At 35.5% G+C, this 19,271-nt stretch overlaps 1 protein-coding gene across 1 annotated transcript in view; it reads right to left on the bottom strand.

The window, feature by feature from the left end:
• The window catches only part of THSD7A (thrombospondin type 1 domain containing 7A), a gene marked incomplete at both ends in the record, with an annotated part of 184,030 nt that extends 165,259 nt beyond the window's left edge, over window positions 1–18,771 (bottom strand). Inside the window, one exon of the mRNA XM_079538128.1 lies at window positions 18,612–18,771. Coding sequence (XP_079394254.1) covers window positions 18,612–18,771 — 160 coding nt within the window. The remainder of the gene's footprint in view (window positions 1–18,611) is intronic.
• Between the last annotated feature and the right edge of the window lie 500 nt (window positions 18,772–19,271).

The following is a 19,271-nucleotide window of genomic DNA, read 5'->3' as shown; positions in this document are numbered from 1 at the left end:
TCATAACCTAATTTTCAGACAATCCACTCTGCCAGCAAATCTGAAAGCAAATGCCTGAGCATTTATAGACAAAATCTATATAGTCTACTCAGAGTAACATCTGGTGTTACATCCAATCAGGAAAGACATGCAATACCATATGGCTTTTTTTTTTTTTTATACAGTTCAAAACATTGAATATCCAGAATACCATACTTAAGGAGGTAGAAGAAAAGAGATGAAATCCATCCCTCGCTAATAATTGGTCTAAATTATTTATTCCTAGCATAACCTCTCACCAGTAGTATTATGGTATAGCAATCCTATCTGATAGTCACGTTTAAGTAAAGCAAAATGATTTAGCATTGTTAAGTCCTTGTTTAGAGAAGATGGACCAAAAGGACAGAAATAAAAGCTTATACTTCAGGTAAACTCAGTATTTTACATTAAAGATTATGTTTTTCAAAACCCCTGAAACACTATTTTATTTTAATTCACTACAATGATGTTATTTCTGCACAATAGGAATGAATCAAAAATTTAAAGTTACACTTCCAAGCACAGAGAGTCAGCCAGAATTCTTCTCTGGGATGAAAATAGTAGTTAGAAGCTTTGAAAAAAAGATAGATTACACCAAAACTTACAAACTTTGACAACTGAACTCTTTATTTCTTTCCAAAACTCTCAGAACTAATGATGATGGAATTGAGACCCATGCACAGCAGCATTAAAAAGGAAACATGGGGAAAAAAAAAATACAGGCTTGATCAGCAATACAGTTTGGGTTTTGTTTTTTTTCTTGGTTTTTGTTTGTTTGTTTGTTGTTTTGTTTTTGTTTTTACAGTGAAGCAGTTTTTATCAATTACTTAATAAAATTTTTCACAATAAAGCACAAAATGCAAGCAGATTTCTAAAATCTGCAGTAAGAAAGGTTACTCTACCATTTAAAAGCAGAAGCTAGTAGTATCTGACAGAGCTATTTAGAGAGATCGTTATTTTACCTCTGGATTCTGAGACGCAGTTATAACAACCTGTCACCAAATCAGCTGAATAAATGGCAGAGTACTCTGACACAAAGAGAGCACTGTATGAAAACAACATTCTGATAAAGTAGCATTAGTAGTACTGTGAGTTTCGCTTAAAACCAAGCCAAAGACTTCTTCAATAAAGATATTGTACTGACAACCTTAACACATGTACTTCTCCAACAACAACCAGTAGCCAAAGTCTTCTGCAGTAACAACTTGGTATATATGAATAAGGGATATTCTAAGTATCTGTAACATTGTCAAAAATATTTCAAGACTGTATTTTTATGCACTTTAAAATTCTCATGAAGATGATTACAAGCAACAAAGAAACTACACAATATCTAAGTTGAAAATATCTAAGTTGAAAAACAATTACCATATTTAATACAGTAAAAAATTTTTTTTAAATGTATAATTTATTTTCTTGTTCTTAGGTGCTAAGCTTTCCATTTGTAAGATTTGTAAGTAATTATTTGAGTATCCCTTAAATGCTGCACACGGCTATGACAATGCTAGTTGCACTTCACATCAGTTTTTACTGTGCCAGAGTGTTCTATCTTGCAACTGCAACAAACAGAGCGGAATCCATCTGTCCCAGTGTTATTCCATGGCTAAGAATGAAATGGATAAATTCCAAACTTTCAGCTAGAATTTAGTGATTAAAGATTGAGTCTGGAGCCATCTGCTAAATTACAATAATCTGTTAGATGTCAGAAATCCTGACAGTGAGAAATGGACAAAGATCTTCCAGCAATGAAAATTCTATTAAATAATTCTAAAGCATCATAATGACATGACTATTTCCAAGAGATACTTTTATTTAATCACCAAAAACGTATTAAGATTATTCTAAAATGAAAGTACCAGGCTGCACTGTTAAAGTGCATTTTTACAAATATGTCAGTACTAAATCAACTTTAATACTTTGTAAACTAAGAATCTCTTAATTGCACTGGCCTAAGTAGAAATATTGCGTATATGTCCAAGTGGGTCATCTAGTATCTTGTAAACAACATGCAAAATATTTTACTGAATGGCAGTGAAACTGGAATGTTCACCACAGAGTTTGTGCTATTCACTACAATGTTTTGTGGTAAAAACATTGCTTAACTTTTCCCATTGCACTGAAAAACTAGACAGGGGCATTTACAGAACAAACTTAAAATTGAACAAAAGACAAATTATTTAAAAAATTATTCACAAAAAGTCATTGTACATGCATGGTCTTTAAAATGGCTTTTATGCTGGTAGGAACAATTTCTTTATCTTTGCCAAGGCCCAAGATTGATGCAGTATTATCAATGCAGATGAAAGAAGCAGCTTGGAATCTACTAAATTGCCTTTGTCCTTGAGTGGCTACAATGAATTAAATTTTAGTTTGAAAGCTTTTCCATTAAAGAGGTTTTAAAACAATAACTTCTTGTTTTGAAACTTTTCTCGAGACCGGTTATTTCTAAACACACATGACATTCTCTTCTTCAAAAATGAAACAGCAATAAAAAGCACTCTCTAGATATAAAATCACAGTCAAAAGCACATGCACAAAAATCAGGCAGGCCAAAGGATTTCAAAATGGCAGGTGTTATAACTGAAGAAAGTCAGTTATATCTCAATTTATTTTGCAAAACTGAGGAGCAAGCTCCTTTTTGCCTGTACTGTGAAGAAACTTAAAAGTATTTTTTTTCCACCTCAGAGGTGGTAGGAACCACATGAGTACACAATATTTTCACTACTTCTTTTCTATAGATGACAATGGCCTTGAGAGATGGAAAAAGGAAACAGAAGTAGGTTAGGCACTTAAAACTGCACAACTCCTATATGAAATCACGAACCATCAGCCAAAGTATGGTAACTATTGGAACTAACAACAAATCTATGTGAAAAACTCCCTGATGGTGTGATAAAATAATTAACAAATAAAATAGCCTGCAATCCAAATATCAAAATACCTAAACTAATTCAGAATGTGTTTCTGTACATTTACCAGGCCTACCTACTAAAATTATATAGTCATTATTGTACAAAATAAGCTCTAGCAGACATTTATATTGTTCAAGGATAAAGGACTAATCTTTTCCACAACTCTCCCAAAACAAGAGGATGCAATGTGCCATTAAGCTACATTTCATCTTCTTCTCTTTCTTTTAATTTAGGAGATTAGCTGCTATTCCTCAACCGAAGCAAAAAAGGCTAATATAGCTATTACATGAAATTCTCCTGAAAATGAAATAAAATCAAGGCACTAATTTTAAACATTTTTCCTTTTTTGAAGTAGTTTTTGGTATAGCAGTTAAATCAGACAACAGCCACAGTACTGGTCATTTTCTTAGAATATGTATTGTGTAAATGGAAGCACCTAAGACAAAGAAAAGAAAATGAAAGATCATGAGCTATCAGAAAGATGTTCTACACAAATGAAGGTAATGCCAATAACACAAGGAGGAATAAAACTTTAAGGAGTAATAAAAATTTAAGGAGTTTTCCACGATGGGAAAAAGCTGCATCATTGTATATTAAACCTTATCTATATTAAACTTTAAACGATACACCAAGATCTCAGCATATTGAGATTGGCACAAAGATTAATAAAGTGATACTACAAAATACATGCTGAAGGAAAAAGAAATAATACAAAGCTTCAAAATTTCTGCATAAGATATGAATTAGAATGGGAAAAAAACAATCAGATACTTTTCAGAGTAAGTATTTCTCCCTTTCCACTCAATTAATAGTAAACTCCATATATATATATTTAAATATCAAACATTCATTATTAATCCAATACAAAACAAAGAAAAGGATAGTTAAATATCTTCTCTGTAAATATTTAAAAATCACAATCAAGGAAAATATAGCTTCCTTATTATCTTCAATTCTGGAAAAAAAAGATCAGATATTGAGCACTCACTAAAGTGCTAGCTTGAGTCATGCCATAAAAGGCACAAGTAAAATTTTATTTTTTCAATGAAAAAAAATCCCACAGAAATGAACTGTTATTGTGATCTTTGTAATAAGAAGAAACATTTGTTAGGAAACTAGATGTCCTGCTAGAGAGATCTAAATTTGCCATTTCTCTTAATCAAAATCAAAAGGAAAAACACAGTACTAATAGATGAAATTAGGAAAAAAAAAAGTTACTGTGTTTAAAGATTGTGTAGATGTGTGCTCACACTTTTCTTATTCAGATTACACTAAAAGTTCTTCACCTTCTTACAAAGTGGGGAAAAAGATGTTGCCTCTTAATGTCATATATTTGATGATATCATGAGCACTACATGTGACAAGGTGGCACGCAGCCTGGTAAGTAGAGCATAGCAAACCACTTTCAGCTTTATCAATTTCCTAATTTGGCATTCCAGGTCATCTGCAAGACCGCAGGCTCTACAACATCAGTAAATGTCTTCTGAAGAACCTAATATCTCCATGGAAATTCAAATCAAGTTTTGCATCTCTTTCATGATGTGACTGATGTTCAAAGTCTGTAACTTAAAAATTTAGAATACCATTACCAAAATGGTTTAGGCTTTGTATTATAATTTCAGTTTACCTTTGATAAAAATTCTCAGATGCTGGCAGGATGAGGAAAAAAAAAAAAAAAAAAAAAATTTTAAAAAAAATCTCTTATTCTTCTCTTGGAAATAGTATTAATACAATGTGACCAAAAGGTGAACCACTATTTCTTGTTGCAAGCAGGGACCTATGGCTTCTTCTCCAAAATTCTGAGCAGTTATTGAATGGGCAGCTATGATCTAGGTCAATACCTAGGACAAACATCTCAATACAGCTTCCATTAACCTACTGGACAGAAAATGGATAGGATATGAAAAAGCTAACACACATCAGATGAGAAATCGCAGTAATTACAAATACATAATTTCCACTAAAATAAAACAACAAAAAAACATAGGTTATACAGACATTTTCATGACTTCAAATCTTATATACAAAAACTGAATTTTAAAGAGCTAGTCTGAATGTTTCATTTCTCATCTGACTCTACTTCTTCACAACTCCACTGAATGATCTGCACTGCACCTTGCATTTAAAATATGACCACATCAATCAAACTATAGACCACATCACATCAAACATACACTGTATCACTGTGATCACTTCCAAGGAACAAAGGTCCTCCATTCCAGTAAATAAATAGTAATAGAAAATCCTCACTTGGAAGAGACCCAAAGATCTTCAAGTACAGCTCCTGGCTCCACACAGTAGTATCCAAAATTCAATCCCTAGGTCTGAGAGCACTATCCAAGCATTTCTTGATGTCTGGCAGGCTTGTTGCCATGATCACTGCTCTGGAGAGCCTGTTCCAGTGCCTGACAACTCCCAGTAAAGTGCCTAATGTAGTTCTGTAGCTTTTTTTTTTTTTCCTCCTTTCTCCTTCTCCTAATAGTTTTTCCATGAAATACTCCTACTTCCTTGTGCTATGCCACTTCACTAAAGAGGTGGTTAGCAGTCAACTCTGTAACTGGGAAGTACATGTATCTGGGCAATGCTCACATTGCAGAAGAAAGTAATTCTCAACCTGAAGTTAGAATATAAGTCACATTAGAGCAACTAGGGGAACTATTATGTAAATGGCAGATACTGTGTTGTCTGGCACAACACTAATAGGTTGATTTATCAAGAAAGATTAGAGTTCACTAAGCACAGTTCAGCTAAGTGATAGCTGAGGGGCATGACAGCTGACAAATACACTTCTTGAGGAATATAGTCATGAAGTGGAGGATTACAGAAAAAGGCAAGTCAGCTATAACTTAGTGCAGCATGCAGTGTAGTCTTTCAGTTACAGTGACAGAAACCCTCCTGTTTAAAATATTTACAATAAAAGTAAAGCAATGCTTGGGAAAAATATTGTAGATTGAGAAGAAAGGGTAATTATTCAGCCTCATTAAATTTTTCATCAGAAGCAGCAAACTATCATAGTTTGAACATTTCCCTTTTCATTAGAGAGCTTTTTAATATTGACATCCAACCAATTATGTTCAAACTAATTCCCAGAATACTGTGAAGATGTAGCTACTTTCAGAAGTTTTTCCAGATTAATGAACTGCATTATTTTTTCATTAGAAGCTGCAGTGTGCTCTGAGACATACATAGTGGGGAACAAAAAACGCTCTGAATAGAACGCATTCTCCAAAAAGCCCTTGGCTTTCTTAATGAGTTTCTTTCTTCAGGGAGCCTTCTTCATCTTTACTTTAAAAATTCAAAACCAAAAGCCACACTACTACTTCAAATGGATTCCTTGCTTATGACCTACTACAATGAATTAGACAATTTCTGTGCTTATTAGCAGCAGACACAGGTAAAGTGATAGAACACTTTTTTTTTTTAATTCTGTCTGATGTTGTACACTCCAGTTTAATCTGTGTTTCCTCTGTAGGTTAAACAAGCTCTACAGCATTCTAAAAAATTAATAAACCCAAGTCAGTGATAACTTGTTTCTTTTTAAATACTTACTCTGAAAAGACAAATTAAAATAACTTTTTGATTCATTACAATGAAAGAAGGACATCTTTGTTTTATTGCTTTTTAATATATTTTGCCTTTCTAAAGTATGCATCTCACAAGTGGTAACATTTACATAAAAGGCTAAGAACATCCCTCAAACTGAAAAGAAACTGCAACGCTGAATTGCATTAGCAAATAATATAGGCATCCCAGGAATGAAAACTTTTGTTTGTTTGTTTTAACTCTTCCATTTAATACTTTATCTTTTATTTAAGGTGCACCTTTTTTCATCTGAATTTGTCCTTACATTCGTATTTTATTTAATGAATGCCTGCCTCCAGGAGAGCTTCTAATTTCTCTAAGGGGGTTATATAGAGACAGGATTCCATTCATAGTATTCATAGTGTGATAATAGTAAGCTTTGTAGATAATGACATATTTGTTTGCTGAGAGAACAATATATTTTGAAAGATATGAGTGCATATGGAAGACTGCCTTTAGTTTAGAGAAGCAAGTTGTTGTTCAAATAAATTGACATAGAACCTTTTCCAGCGAAACAGACTTCAGTAGCAAGATACCTATCAACTTCCTTCACAACAGCTCCCACCCAAACAAGTATTTACATATGATCAGTAACAACGTTTACTTTAGTTACAGAGACATACATTCAGCTTCACCTGAAGTTTTAGTCTGAGTTTTAGTCTAATACTAAATATTTCCCACCAGTATGAAAATATCTTAAATGGCAGTGATGAAGAGAGTTTAAAATTAGTAGATTTGTTCATCTTTAACACAGGTCTTTCCTGTTCGTACAGTAGTAGTTTTCTGTTCACTAAATTGTTATTCAATTCTTTTACGTGCAAAGCTTCAGAATAAATAGCAAATAATATAAACCAAGAGCAACAACAACAAAGCTACAAAACAACAGCAACAAAGTTCTGAAAAAATCTACTTCTCTGTCCAAAAGGTAATATCCTTACTACCCAACTTAAGCTGCAGTTTATGAACTCTTCCATAAGGGCCTTAACTTCTGTGTTAAGAGAGAAACTACGCAGTACACTGTTCAAGGGAAATATTTTCAAGGGAAGACGTTTACTATATATAACATCCTCAGAAAAAAAATGTAAATTTCCTTTACTGAAAGAATAAGGAAAAAAAAAAAAAGATGACACCTTAAAATAAAAATTTTGTTTAATTGATCAGACAAAATAAGACTCAGCTATAATCTGTACTCATATATACCAAGTAGAATGCAATATCACTAGTAAATATTTAAGTTACCTCTAGAAATGCAACATCATGGTAACTGCTGATATGCTTTTCAGAGTTTCAGAGAAACCATTGTCATGCAGTACAGCACATAGACTTCTCCTTTCAGCTCACTACAAAGACACAGTATAGAAAATAACCTGAAAGTCTTATGGTTCAGGTGCCCCAGGTATTCATGCTCATAAATCAAGTTGAAAAATGAAGAGCCACAAGCCATTCATCCATGTCAAGTTAAAGACTACAAATCTTCCTTGCATGCTCAGCTGCTTTATCACTCTCCCTCTTTCTCTTTTTATAATCTCTTGCATGGTATCAAGCATATCTTACAGGAACAAGCTGGTGTTCCCAATGATATTGTCTATAAAGTAACTATATAATAACTTTCATTTAGGGTTCAAAAAAAGATGTGGTTACATGGACAACTTTCAACTCTTCCTGTAAGTTACAGCAAGCAATAGCAAAGCTGGAATTTCATAAAATAAGTTATTAGCAGATTAACATTATGTTTCTCTTATTAGATGAGAATACAGATTCAAGATGTGCCACAGTTAGACTGTGAAGACTCATCATTACATGCATTTTAAGGTAGTGCTATTGGACCAATAAAACAGTATTCAGTAATTGTTTCAGACTAACACACACATCTACACATGCATGCAGGAGCCCAAATGTATGTATTATTTGAAATGTCATGAGAAAATAGATTCAAAACAGATTCACTAGAAAAAGATATTTTATAACTTACATGTTATCTAATTACATAGCAATTGCTTTCTTCTCTCAGCCTCTTGAGTTTCTTAATCTCAAAATTTCTGCATTAGACAGAAACTAACTGCTGGTTGCTTGGTCTTACTATTCATGTTTACGCTCTTCACTCATATAACTTCTTTCTTCATTTTTACCAATCCTAATCTCTTCCATTTCATCCTTTTCCACTTGCACATGGCATATCTTGAGAACCGTACAGTAACAATACCAAAACACACAACTCCATTTAGAATAATCAAACACATTCCTGTTAAGCTCAAACAAGAGTTTTACGGCATAGATAGAAGAAGGGATGACTGGCGTATCTGCCAATGTGGAAATGTTAAGTAATATTTAAACACAATTCTATTTCTAGGAATGTTTCCTACTAAAATTATCTTTCTCCTAACAATGCACATTGAAACTGCTAGGCAGACAAAACTACATTTTTCATAATATTGTTTTCCAGGATTTTTCATAACATTGCTCTCCTCTGAAAACAATTTTCTCCTCTATTATCTTCTAGTATGACATCTTGGGCATCAACTATTCAAAATGCTTTTGTCAATTGAAGTTATTTGAATGTTCTATTACACTGTTAATAATTTATCTTTGTATCTTTGTAAACAGTCTCTTTAACAGGTCTTAATTATATAATTTTGTATAAAGATGTGGTACATAGGAACACCAACAATTGAGGAGAATTCAATTGTGCTAGGCACTGTACAAACACAAAAGTCATTATAAAACAATCTCTCTCTGTTCTGTTCTTTATTTCTCTGATGGCTTAGTGGTAAAATAGCTATTCCCCAGCACACATAGGGAGAGTTACATTATTACTCAGTAATATAAACATTCCATTTTGTATAACACAGGAAGTAAAAAGTAATAATATCTCATTAAGAAATTTCTCATTGGCTTAGTAGATGTCATCAATATTTTAAAATGTTGAAACATGCCTCATTACATAAGAAACTATTTCCAATTAATATCATAAAAAACAACTTTGCGCAGTATACACAAAAGTTATTATCTCCTTCAAAATACCTATGGAAGACCCTTACCAGTATTTGTTTGATTGAAAGCTGGCTGTTTCCAAGAGTACCATTCTCCACTTGGACAAGTCAATTAGGGCCTAAGCTCTGAGCTCACCCAAACACAACAGTTTTTCCCATAATATTCCTTTGACATAAGATACCAAAACAACCTTGGGAAAACACACAAATAAAGCAAGCTCAAAAAGCAAATACTGCGGGATAGTGACAACTTGAAAAATCATTCCAAAATGCACAGTGATAACTGGTGCCGAGAGTCCACTGGAATGTTTGCTGGATTTTGTGTGAAATGCCAGGCACCGATACATTTAATGCTGTATAGTATCCATATGATAGTAGTAAATAAAGGAGCTTCTAGGATTGTTTTGTGGTAACAAAATAGCTCACATTAGCTTTTATTTTACTTGTATTCAGCAGGGGGTTGGAACTAGAAGACCTTTGAAGTCCCTTCCAACTCCAGCTATTCTATGACTCTCTGAAACAGAACTTGAATAAAAGCAGCATCTATCTTACCCTGTATACAAAAGCAAAATCAGCAAGATAAAAAACTGCAAATCACATTTTACATTAATATTTTAAAAATCCTGAATTTCTCTTTTCATCCTCATGGATGTGGGCACCAGATCAAGTTCATAATACACTAACTAGAGCTCTATTTTCCATTGAATAGGTCCTCATTGCTTTCTCTCATCGTTACAAAGGACACCACCTGAACTCCTTTTCTGTCAGTCAGGACTCGAGTTAAAGCATCTTTTCTCATTCACTATTTTCCCTGAGACTCCACATCTAATCTGTCTCTTTAGATCATTCCTTCATAATCTCTTTAAAATCAAGAGTTTTCCATTTACTGACATAGGCTTATCCGTCTCTCATCTCAAGTTGCAATTACTGCAAAATTCTTTTACTCTGTTCTTGAACGTAAAAAGAAGAGGAAAAAAAAAAAAAAAGAAAAGCCACAGTGCTGAAACAAAAGGGGATATTTTGTGCTACATGATGGAGGAGTTTTGGCAAATATGTTGACATAACCTTTGAAAAGTAAGCACTTTAACCAGAGAACTATTAGATAGTTCATTTCTCTCCCTCCTCCTTTGTGATCATGCTTGTCTGTATGCATTTAGGTACATTTTGAAATGCCTACTAGACTGAGTTCTTAGGAAGGACTTCTGCCCACTCTCAGGCATTAATATGATCCAGGAACAGTCAGGCAAAAACATACAGTCATAAGCACATAAGAAAAATAAATTAAGAACTGAAATTTATTCAGTGAAGTTCATGTATATTAGCAACCAAAGGTGTTAGATGAGGAACTTTCCTCCTTTCAATTTTACTTCCAGTACTTAAGTCTTCAATACAGAGCTTGCCTTGAAACATGTAACATTATAAATCATAGATATGTTTTTTCTATCTTTGGAAAGTGTAAAACCAAGAGGTTAAAAATCAAAGGGGTTTTGAGACCTGAGCTTTTAATCAAGAAGTGAAGGAGAATTATGTGGTCATTGACATCTTTAAAGAACAAGAAAGAATTGTTCTTAGGGTCTTCAGGTGAAGTAGGATGCTTTTACACAGTTCTCCAAGAGGACGGAGCACAAGTAGAGATGTTACAGCTTGAAAAAGCTCAAAAAGAGCTTAAGAAGAGCCTTTGGCCTGCAGGGCCTGTAATGACCTTCTAGCCCCACTAGAAACCACTTAGCTCACTGATCTGAGAACACTGGGAGTCAGTTCTCCCAGGAGAACTTATGATACTACAGATGTTTTCTATGCCCAAATCACCTCTTGTCTCTGAATTTCTATTGCCTCCCACTTTGAGCAAGTTATTACCTAAGGATCTGTTCTTACATACCATACCAAGATAAAACCATATACATAAAACTGTAGACTTGTGTGTTCTCTGGCTAGAGGCTGTTATTCACAAAAAGTGTATTTAAAATTTTATCTTAGTTTGTTAAAGAGAAATAGGAAACAGCCAAAAGCAATTATTATGCAGCAGATTAAGTCTACGTGATCACACACCTGCAGACAGTCCAAATAATTCAGCAAAGTTATACTGATTTATGCTACCTGGAACTTGGTCAACAGTGTTTAAAACCTCAGTGATGAATAGAATCCAGGAGGTAATACCTTTGTCAAGAGATAAGATAAAATAAGTCATATTAAGTCATATCAACTCAATGCTGCGTCTCCCTCTTGAAGAGCATAACATGCATTACTTCAAAGTGTCAAAAGAAGCAATTTTACAGTATGATCGAGCCTTGCTGATTTTGTGCAACTCTTCAGTAATAATATTAGTACCTGTAGGCAGGCAACACACCCAGTGGTGACAGCACATCACAGATCGCAGCAGCAGCTGACTTAAAAATAAATGAAGCACAGGGTAAAAAAAAAAAAAATTTGATGCAGCTAGAAATGCTTATACTTAGTTGCATGTAGAAAATGGATAGACATGGTCTTCACCATGAAATAAAAACCAAGAAAAAATATGCAATCTTATTTTCAAAAGAGTGACAACTATGGCAATCTTTACTTAGGAATTTCTACCCCTCACTGCATTACGCCAAAAGTAGTGCCTCCTATTTTCACAAAAACTACAATGGGTACAAAGAGCACAATAACATTATTTGAGAGAACAAATTTTCAGCTACAAAAAGAAAATATTTTTCAACATTATCACCACCACTAGCTATATATTTACATCAGCAATAAAAAAGAGCCTGCATGTCACACTCATAACAATCTGCATCAGTGGAGGTGACCCACTGTTTCACAGCTGCTATGACAACATCATTGCTAAGAAAACATTACCCACTCAGTCCATCTTTCATCAGCTCAAATTTCAAAGTCAAAAGATGCCAAATGCAAACCATACTGTGCATGCCAAAGGACAGCCCAGACAAGATTGGCCACATGCTCCACTCTTCCAATTGGTATGGTGCCTGGTATTGTTGTATTGCAAGAGAAAGGCTTTCTTCCTCTCTAGCCTGACACGGGAAGTTCAAGACTTCTGTTCACTTAGCACTGCTATGTAATGGTCAGAGATGATGGTCTATCACGATGCCAAGAAATCCTGAAGGATCATCCCTTCTTTATCCCAGAAGTCAGTGCACACCACTTTACCCACTGAGGACAACATCTTAAACTTTTTAATCAACAGGGAATTTACATTCTTGCCACTTCATGGACCATTGTTATGACTCCAGCTCAGAATGGTGACACAATGTCTCATGTTCACAGGACCCAGCTGCTGCAAACTTTGTGGTATTCCAACGTTGCCACCATCCTTCCCAATGCACTGAAACAGATATACAGATCCACAGAGAGTTCCGTAGTTGTAATCCACCAATTTGCGCAAATGAGCAAAACAAGGCATTCTTCATTTTGTGGTGTGACTGCTGTGCATGGCCATCTGGAACGTGGCTTGTCTTTTATGTTGCTGTCACCACCCACCACCTCATTGAGCTCACATCCACGGTTCAGTCTCCACAAACACTCAGCAAGCATTGATGAATGTCAATGGGTGCCATTTTTTGTTCATGGAGTAATATAATTCCATACCTTTGCTTCATACATACTTCCATGTCAGCACCATTTTGTCAGACTGTCCCTCTGCTGCCATCTGTCACACAACAACAAAATGTAATGGAAGGCTCAGCCTCTACTGTCATACCATCAACATCCACTTCTAACATAGTTGGCCAGCATAATAAAACAGGAGGCATTACTTCTGAATTAACTCTTGTGTTAATTCAAAATCTTGTTTATACTGTTTGCCATTAACTAAGAACATAAGTTGTTCTTGAATATGAAAAAACATAATTAAAATGGATGATACAATTTAATAGCAGTTAACAGTAGTTTTTACTGAATTAGGGTACAGATGTGTATTTTTTCTTTTTCTAATGCATACAGTGTTCTTCAAAGCTTTGTAACAGTTAAGGCAGAATAAGAATTTAACATGAAATATTTGAGGAACTCATAGAAATCAAACACAACAATGAATCTGAACCAAACAATTACAAATCATTCAGCTCTGAGAGGTGCAACCACTGATGAACACAACAGGTCATCCCATGCAAGCAGGGGTTCCAAGTGCTCTAGAGAAAGCATCTTTATTACTAAATAGATCATTTTATTAACACATAGATCACAAATGATTAAGTGTTCTTGGCCCACAACAAATATTTAAAATAAAAACGTAATTCAAACTCCATTTTACCATAACATTTTTAATCTTTCATGCCTCATAAAAGTTCCCACCATGCTTACCACTTTTCTCATTTGATTTGTACGCAAAATTTTGTAATATCCACAAATGCCTGAATTATTCAGATACTCCCTTAACATTCATATTTGTTAAAACATTGTGAGCTATCGTTGTTATACTGAAGATGAAGTCAGAAGTAATTCAAAACATAATTAATAGAAACATCTTAGATCCCTCCTACAAGGGTACTCTCACTTTTGTTATTTTCCTAAATTTGCACCATACTTTTCAGGAAATCCAGACAGTCTCAAATTCACATAACCATTTATAAACAGTTCAGTGTCCTGGCTGATAAGTATTTTTCAACTTCATAACTCCAGTGTTTAGTGACGTGTGTCTACCTCACATCAGGGAAATCACCATCTCTTAATACAGTACATTCTGTTCAATGAATATTTAAGAACTGCTATTATCTACCTCAAAACATCAAGCAGGCAGACACAGCAGCTCAGCTCTGGGATCTAGCTGTTTCTTCATTTTGCTATGCAGAGCCAGATATTCTGCACTGTAGAAGACTTTGCTTTGGTTTATTTTAATGAAACCAGATGGTTTTGCCCAGTGACAAGGAAAATGAAGCCAGCTGTGTATTTCTAGCTGAAGAAAATACACAGCATGGAATGAGAACATTCAGTAAGAAACTTGAAGTTTAAGGACTAACAACTGTGATCAACTAAACGTCATGCATTACACTGGAGGTCTACTAACACATCATAATTCCAGCATAATTATGCAAAAGCAAATAATACTCATTCTACTCAGGATTTTGAGAATTTATTCAATTCAGTTTCAGTTGGAAAAGTAGAAATAATAGTAATAGCACCCATACTGTGAAATGGTAGAGACTGGAAGGGACCTCTGGAAATCATTTGGTTGAATCTCTCTTCTCAAAGCAGATTGCTTACAACACTTTCCATGCTCAACTGAAGATCAGTAAACCATAAAAGTGCTAACCTGAACTTTACAACATTCCTTGGAATTTTGTAAGTTGTAGATTGAATACTTCTCAGGGTTATAACTCTAAGTTCCAAAGTGCAGAGAATAGACCCGTAACTCATCCCCAACCCTAAAATCCAGCATCAGAAAACTACACCAGGTATCATAATTGCTATTTTATAAGAGAAGGAATCCTCAACTCAAACCTCATGACATTTGCAGATTATTTTCTGAGGCATTCTTAACAGAACACACTGCAATAAGATGGAACAGAAGTAATGGAGTAGCATACACTATGATACTTTTTCAAAAACTCTTCAGAAACAGAAAACAGATACATGCAATTCAGTTCCAAAAGCTAGTGCCAAACTAAATTTAGTAACAAAATCAGCATGTTTCTCAATAAATGGACATGCGTCACATAATCATAAGGGTTGGAAGGGAGCTCTGGAGACATAGTTCAACTCTGTGCTAAACCAGGTTTCCTATAGTAGGCAGCAGAGGAAAGCCTTCAGGTAGGTTCTGAACATCTCTAAATAAGACTTCACAACCTCACTGAGCAGCCCTTTCCAGTGCTCTGTCACACTCAAAGTAAATAATTTTTCTCCTCATGTTCGTATGGAACCTCCTATGTTCCAGTTTGTGCCAATTTCTCCTTGTTCTGTTACTGGGAACCACTTAAAGGTACCTGGCTTCATCCACTTGGCTCCCACCTATTAGATATTTGTGAGCATTGATTAGGTCCCCTCTCGGTCTTCTCTTCTCCAGGCTGAACAGAATCAGGTCTCTCAGAAGGGAGATGCCCCAGACCTCTTATCATCTCTGTGGCTTTCTGCTGGACTTTCCCAAGATGTTCCCTGTCTTTCTTGAACTGAAGATCCCAGAATTGCACACAGTACTCACAGTACTCAGTACTTCTAAAAACTAAAAAAATGAGTTTTCAGTGACTAAAAAGACTAAAAACATGTGCCAGGAAGCACACACACACACAAATCAAGCTGATTTACTAGACACAATCTTAGTTACACATTTCTGGGATTTATATTTCACTCAAAGAAAGAAAAGTTAATATTGTCTCAGTTGCACAAGCTCACTACTGCTCAGTTCAGTTTTATATCACCTCCTCTAATACTTCAGCTGAGATTTCAACACTTTGTGCTAGATATCCCTTCAGATCACTGATGAATTGTTTCACAAAGAAGGGGGGGAGGAGGGAGGGAGAAGAATCAGTAATATCCAACTAAATATCCTTACTATACCAACTATACCATAAAGATACGACATCCACTGCTAATAAAACCACAAATATTTCATATACCACTTGAAGACAACCAGTAGATTAAGACAGTATCTGTGTGATGAACTTAAAAGAAAAACACTGGTTGAAAGCAGTCAACATATAAGGATTGCTGATCACTGTTTGGGATGATTTTGGCACCCTCTTTCTCCAGCAAAGAGGAGAGAAGAATGAGAGAGAGATCAGAGACTAAGACAGTAACATACAACTCTACCAGGCTGAAAAGATATTTTATCAATTTTTCCAGATGTGTGGCAATGTCTAGTTCTCCCCAGGAGAAACACAGATAGCCCCTAAAAGCCACAAGGTTACAATCCAGTGAAGTGGTATATTGCTTCATTACAAGCACAAGCTTATCACATGACACAAGTCTAAATTGCTCCTATAGGCTATTCTGTTTCCCCTCTTATTCCTGATCTAGCATAAGATTAATTTAATAAAATATAGGAAATTGAAAAGCAATACATTTTGTTACAAAGTCAATTTCTGTACAAAGATAGCCTATGTTTGTCAGACAAAGCTACCGGCAAGAACTCCCTCAGTGTAAATAAAAAGCACACAGCAAATGCAAAGGTATTTTTTCTCCTTTTTTTTTTTTTTTTTTTTTTTTTGACACAAAGGAATAGCTAAGAAAAGGAGCGCAAAGATATAATTAGGCTTCTAATGCACTACCTTATTCACTCTATCTTGTCATTCACTGCTAGAAAAGAACTGCTCTGACTTGTTTTTCATCATATTATTGTCAAATCACTGAGGTTACAATATTAAAAATTATACAGTGAACATGCTTATACTATTCCTTACTGTGGGTTAAACAGAGCAGAGAAGTCACAGAAAGGAATGCTTAAAAGTACAAACTAACTGCTCACTAGACAACGTAATTATATCATACTTCTAAACAAAAGTTCTTACGAAAGGAAAAAGCTTGGAGGAAACAAAAAACAACCCAATTTTCTCCTGGTTTCACGGACTTCAGAGCACGTGTGCTATAGGCAAAGTAAACAGCAACTCCATAGCAGGTCAGGACCTCATTTTCATAAGTATTGGTTAACTGCAGTTATTATACTCAATCTATGTTACTGCTAATATCTTTAAATACAATCTAATAAATGGAGACAATAAAATACTGGAGAGTTTATTCTCCAAATGCTTAGCAAATGCCTAAATGCAAAATGCTACTATTATTACTATATTTTCCTATAAACTTGTGCACCTCACGTTAAGCATGTATCAAGTATTTCAAAATCTGTAATGGAAAAAAACTACATTTGGAATTTTTCAATGGCCAAAGAAGGGAGGAAAAAAAAGAAAAAAAAAAGGTAATCAGTACCATTGCACTACTCATCTTTCAGAAGGAAGTGAAAGTTGCAAAGGATTCTCCCTTCCTCAAATTTCTCTTTCTAGCATTATTGGAAAGCCTGTCTTCTTGTTTAAATGAATTCCCTTTTAATCCTTCGCTTGAGCTGCTGTATGGATAGAGCCTCTTAAAAAAATTCAGGATATTGCTGTGATTGTGAATTGATCTGTTTTCATGGCAGAAGGCTCCATCCAGGAAAGAGACCATCTTCTCTAAGTTGTTTTTCAAAGAAATGATTAATTTGCACTCTCTTACTATCTTATCATTAATTAATAGAAAAGCAAATTTTAAACAAATGTCTGCTTTTGGGGTTGGCTTATTACTATCAACATACAGGGAAAAAAAGCTAACTATTAAGCCAATGTGAATTACTAACCAGTTTTTTTATTTCTTAAAGGAGACTTGGAAGACTTGGAATCTTACATAGGAACTAACACTATATTAGGGAACTAAATTGCACATATTCCTCCATGTTAAGGTTCTGAATTAGTTTAACACACTGATAGACCTCATTAATTTTTAAAGCAAAGTTAAGGTTGAAACAGTGTTACAACTGCAATCTTTAAAACATACACATAATTAATTAGCACCAAAGTAAAGGAAATTATCTATCTAGTGTGGCGCTGAATTCACATAGTCTGTTTGCCTTTGGCTCTTTGGTTATGAGATCTGGCATCAGTTGGATTATTTCACCTAATCCATCATTAGCTTTCACGTGTCCTATATACTGTGCAACAAACCTAAATTTAACAAACCCAACTCCCCATCAATTACCACACTGAATATATTACATGTCAGCACACAGCATAAAGATTAGACACGCTGTGTTACATCCTTCTTTGTGAAATGCCAATATTTTTAGAGCACTGTTAACACTGCTGACTCCAACTGTAACAAATGGTCCTTTCCATTGTGAGCAGGCACTAGAGCCCTGACCTTTGCTATTTACATACAACGCAGAGCTACTAAATAAAATCAAAAACCTCAACGCACCCAGAAAACACTTCACAGAGTCATAAGTGTGAGGTTTTTTAATTGCCATATTTGCTTGGCTGAGTATGCGGCACACTTTGTTTTCCTAGAATCCTGCGCGTTAACATCACTAACACATTTAACTTTCTCTCTCTGCGTACACAAAGCACACAAAAAGGTTACAGCTCACAACAGAAACTAAACAGGCTACTACGCAACACTGCTACTATGTTTGTACAGCATCCTTACTTACCGGTCTTCCACAGATAGACCGACGAAGTTTGGAATTCGCTCTGTGCCCGAGTGCCCCAGCTCCCCAGCAGCAGGACCACCAGCACTCCCATGCAACGGGCTGGCGGGGCGGAGAGCCCCAGCCCACGGGGGAAAGCAGTGCTCCCCTCGCTCAGCCTCATGCCTCCAGCAGCCCGCGTCCAAAGCCCGCAGCCCGACTGTAAAACCTCCTCCGAATAGTATTCCCCTCTTCAAAATTTCTTCGCAGGGAGAAGCAGGCTGAAAGCCTCTATCTTGCTTTTGTGCATATCCGTTGTAAAGGAAAAACTGTTTAACGCACGGGAACAATAGAGTCCTCGCTTGCTCTCGCTACAGCGGCTGCTACTAGTATGGTTGCTACTCCACGCTCTTCCATTCAGCGGTTAGTAGCAGTTTTCCATCAGCTAAAAGAGAGACAGCTGTCCGCAGGGGGCTCCAGCTGACTGAGCAGGTTATCTTGCGCTGGGAGGCGGCAGCAGTCATTTACACCAGCTGGAGAGAGCGAGACAGAGAGAAACAGGGATGAGAAGGAACACAAATAACCCGGCGCTGTAATCTCAACACAGAGTGTGACTGTAAAAGCCTGGCTTCCCAGGCATCTCTCCCTGGAATAGCCCAAATGACACACACTAAGAAGAAAAGA

Source organism: Tetrao urogallus (genome assembly GCF_951394365.1).
Source record: "Tetrao urogallus genome assembly, chromosome: 7".
Lineage (NCBI taxonomy): Eukaryota > Metazoa > Chordata > Aves > Galliformes > Phasianidae > Tetrao > Tetrao urogallus.
This window is presented reverse-complemented; position numbering and strand designations above follow the sequence as displayed.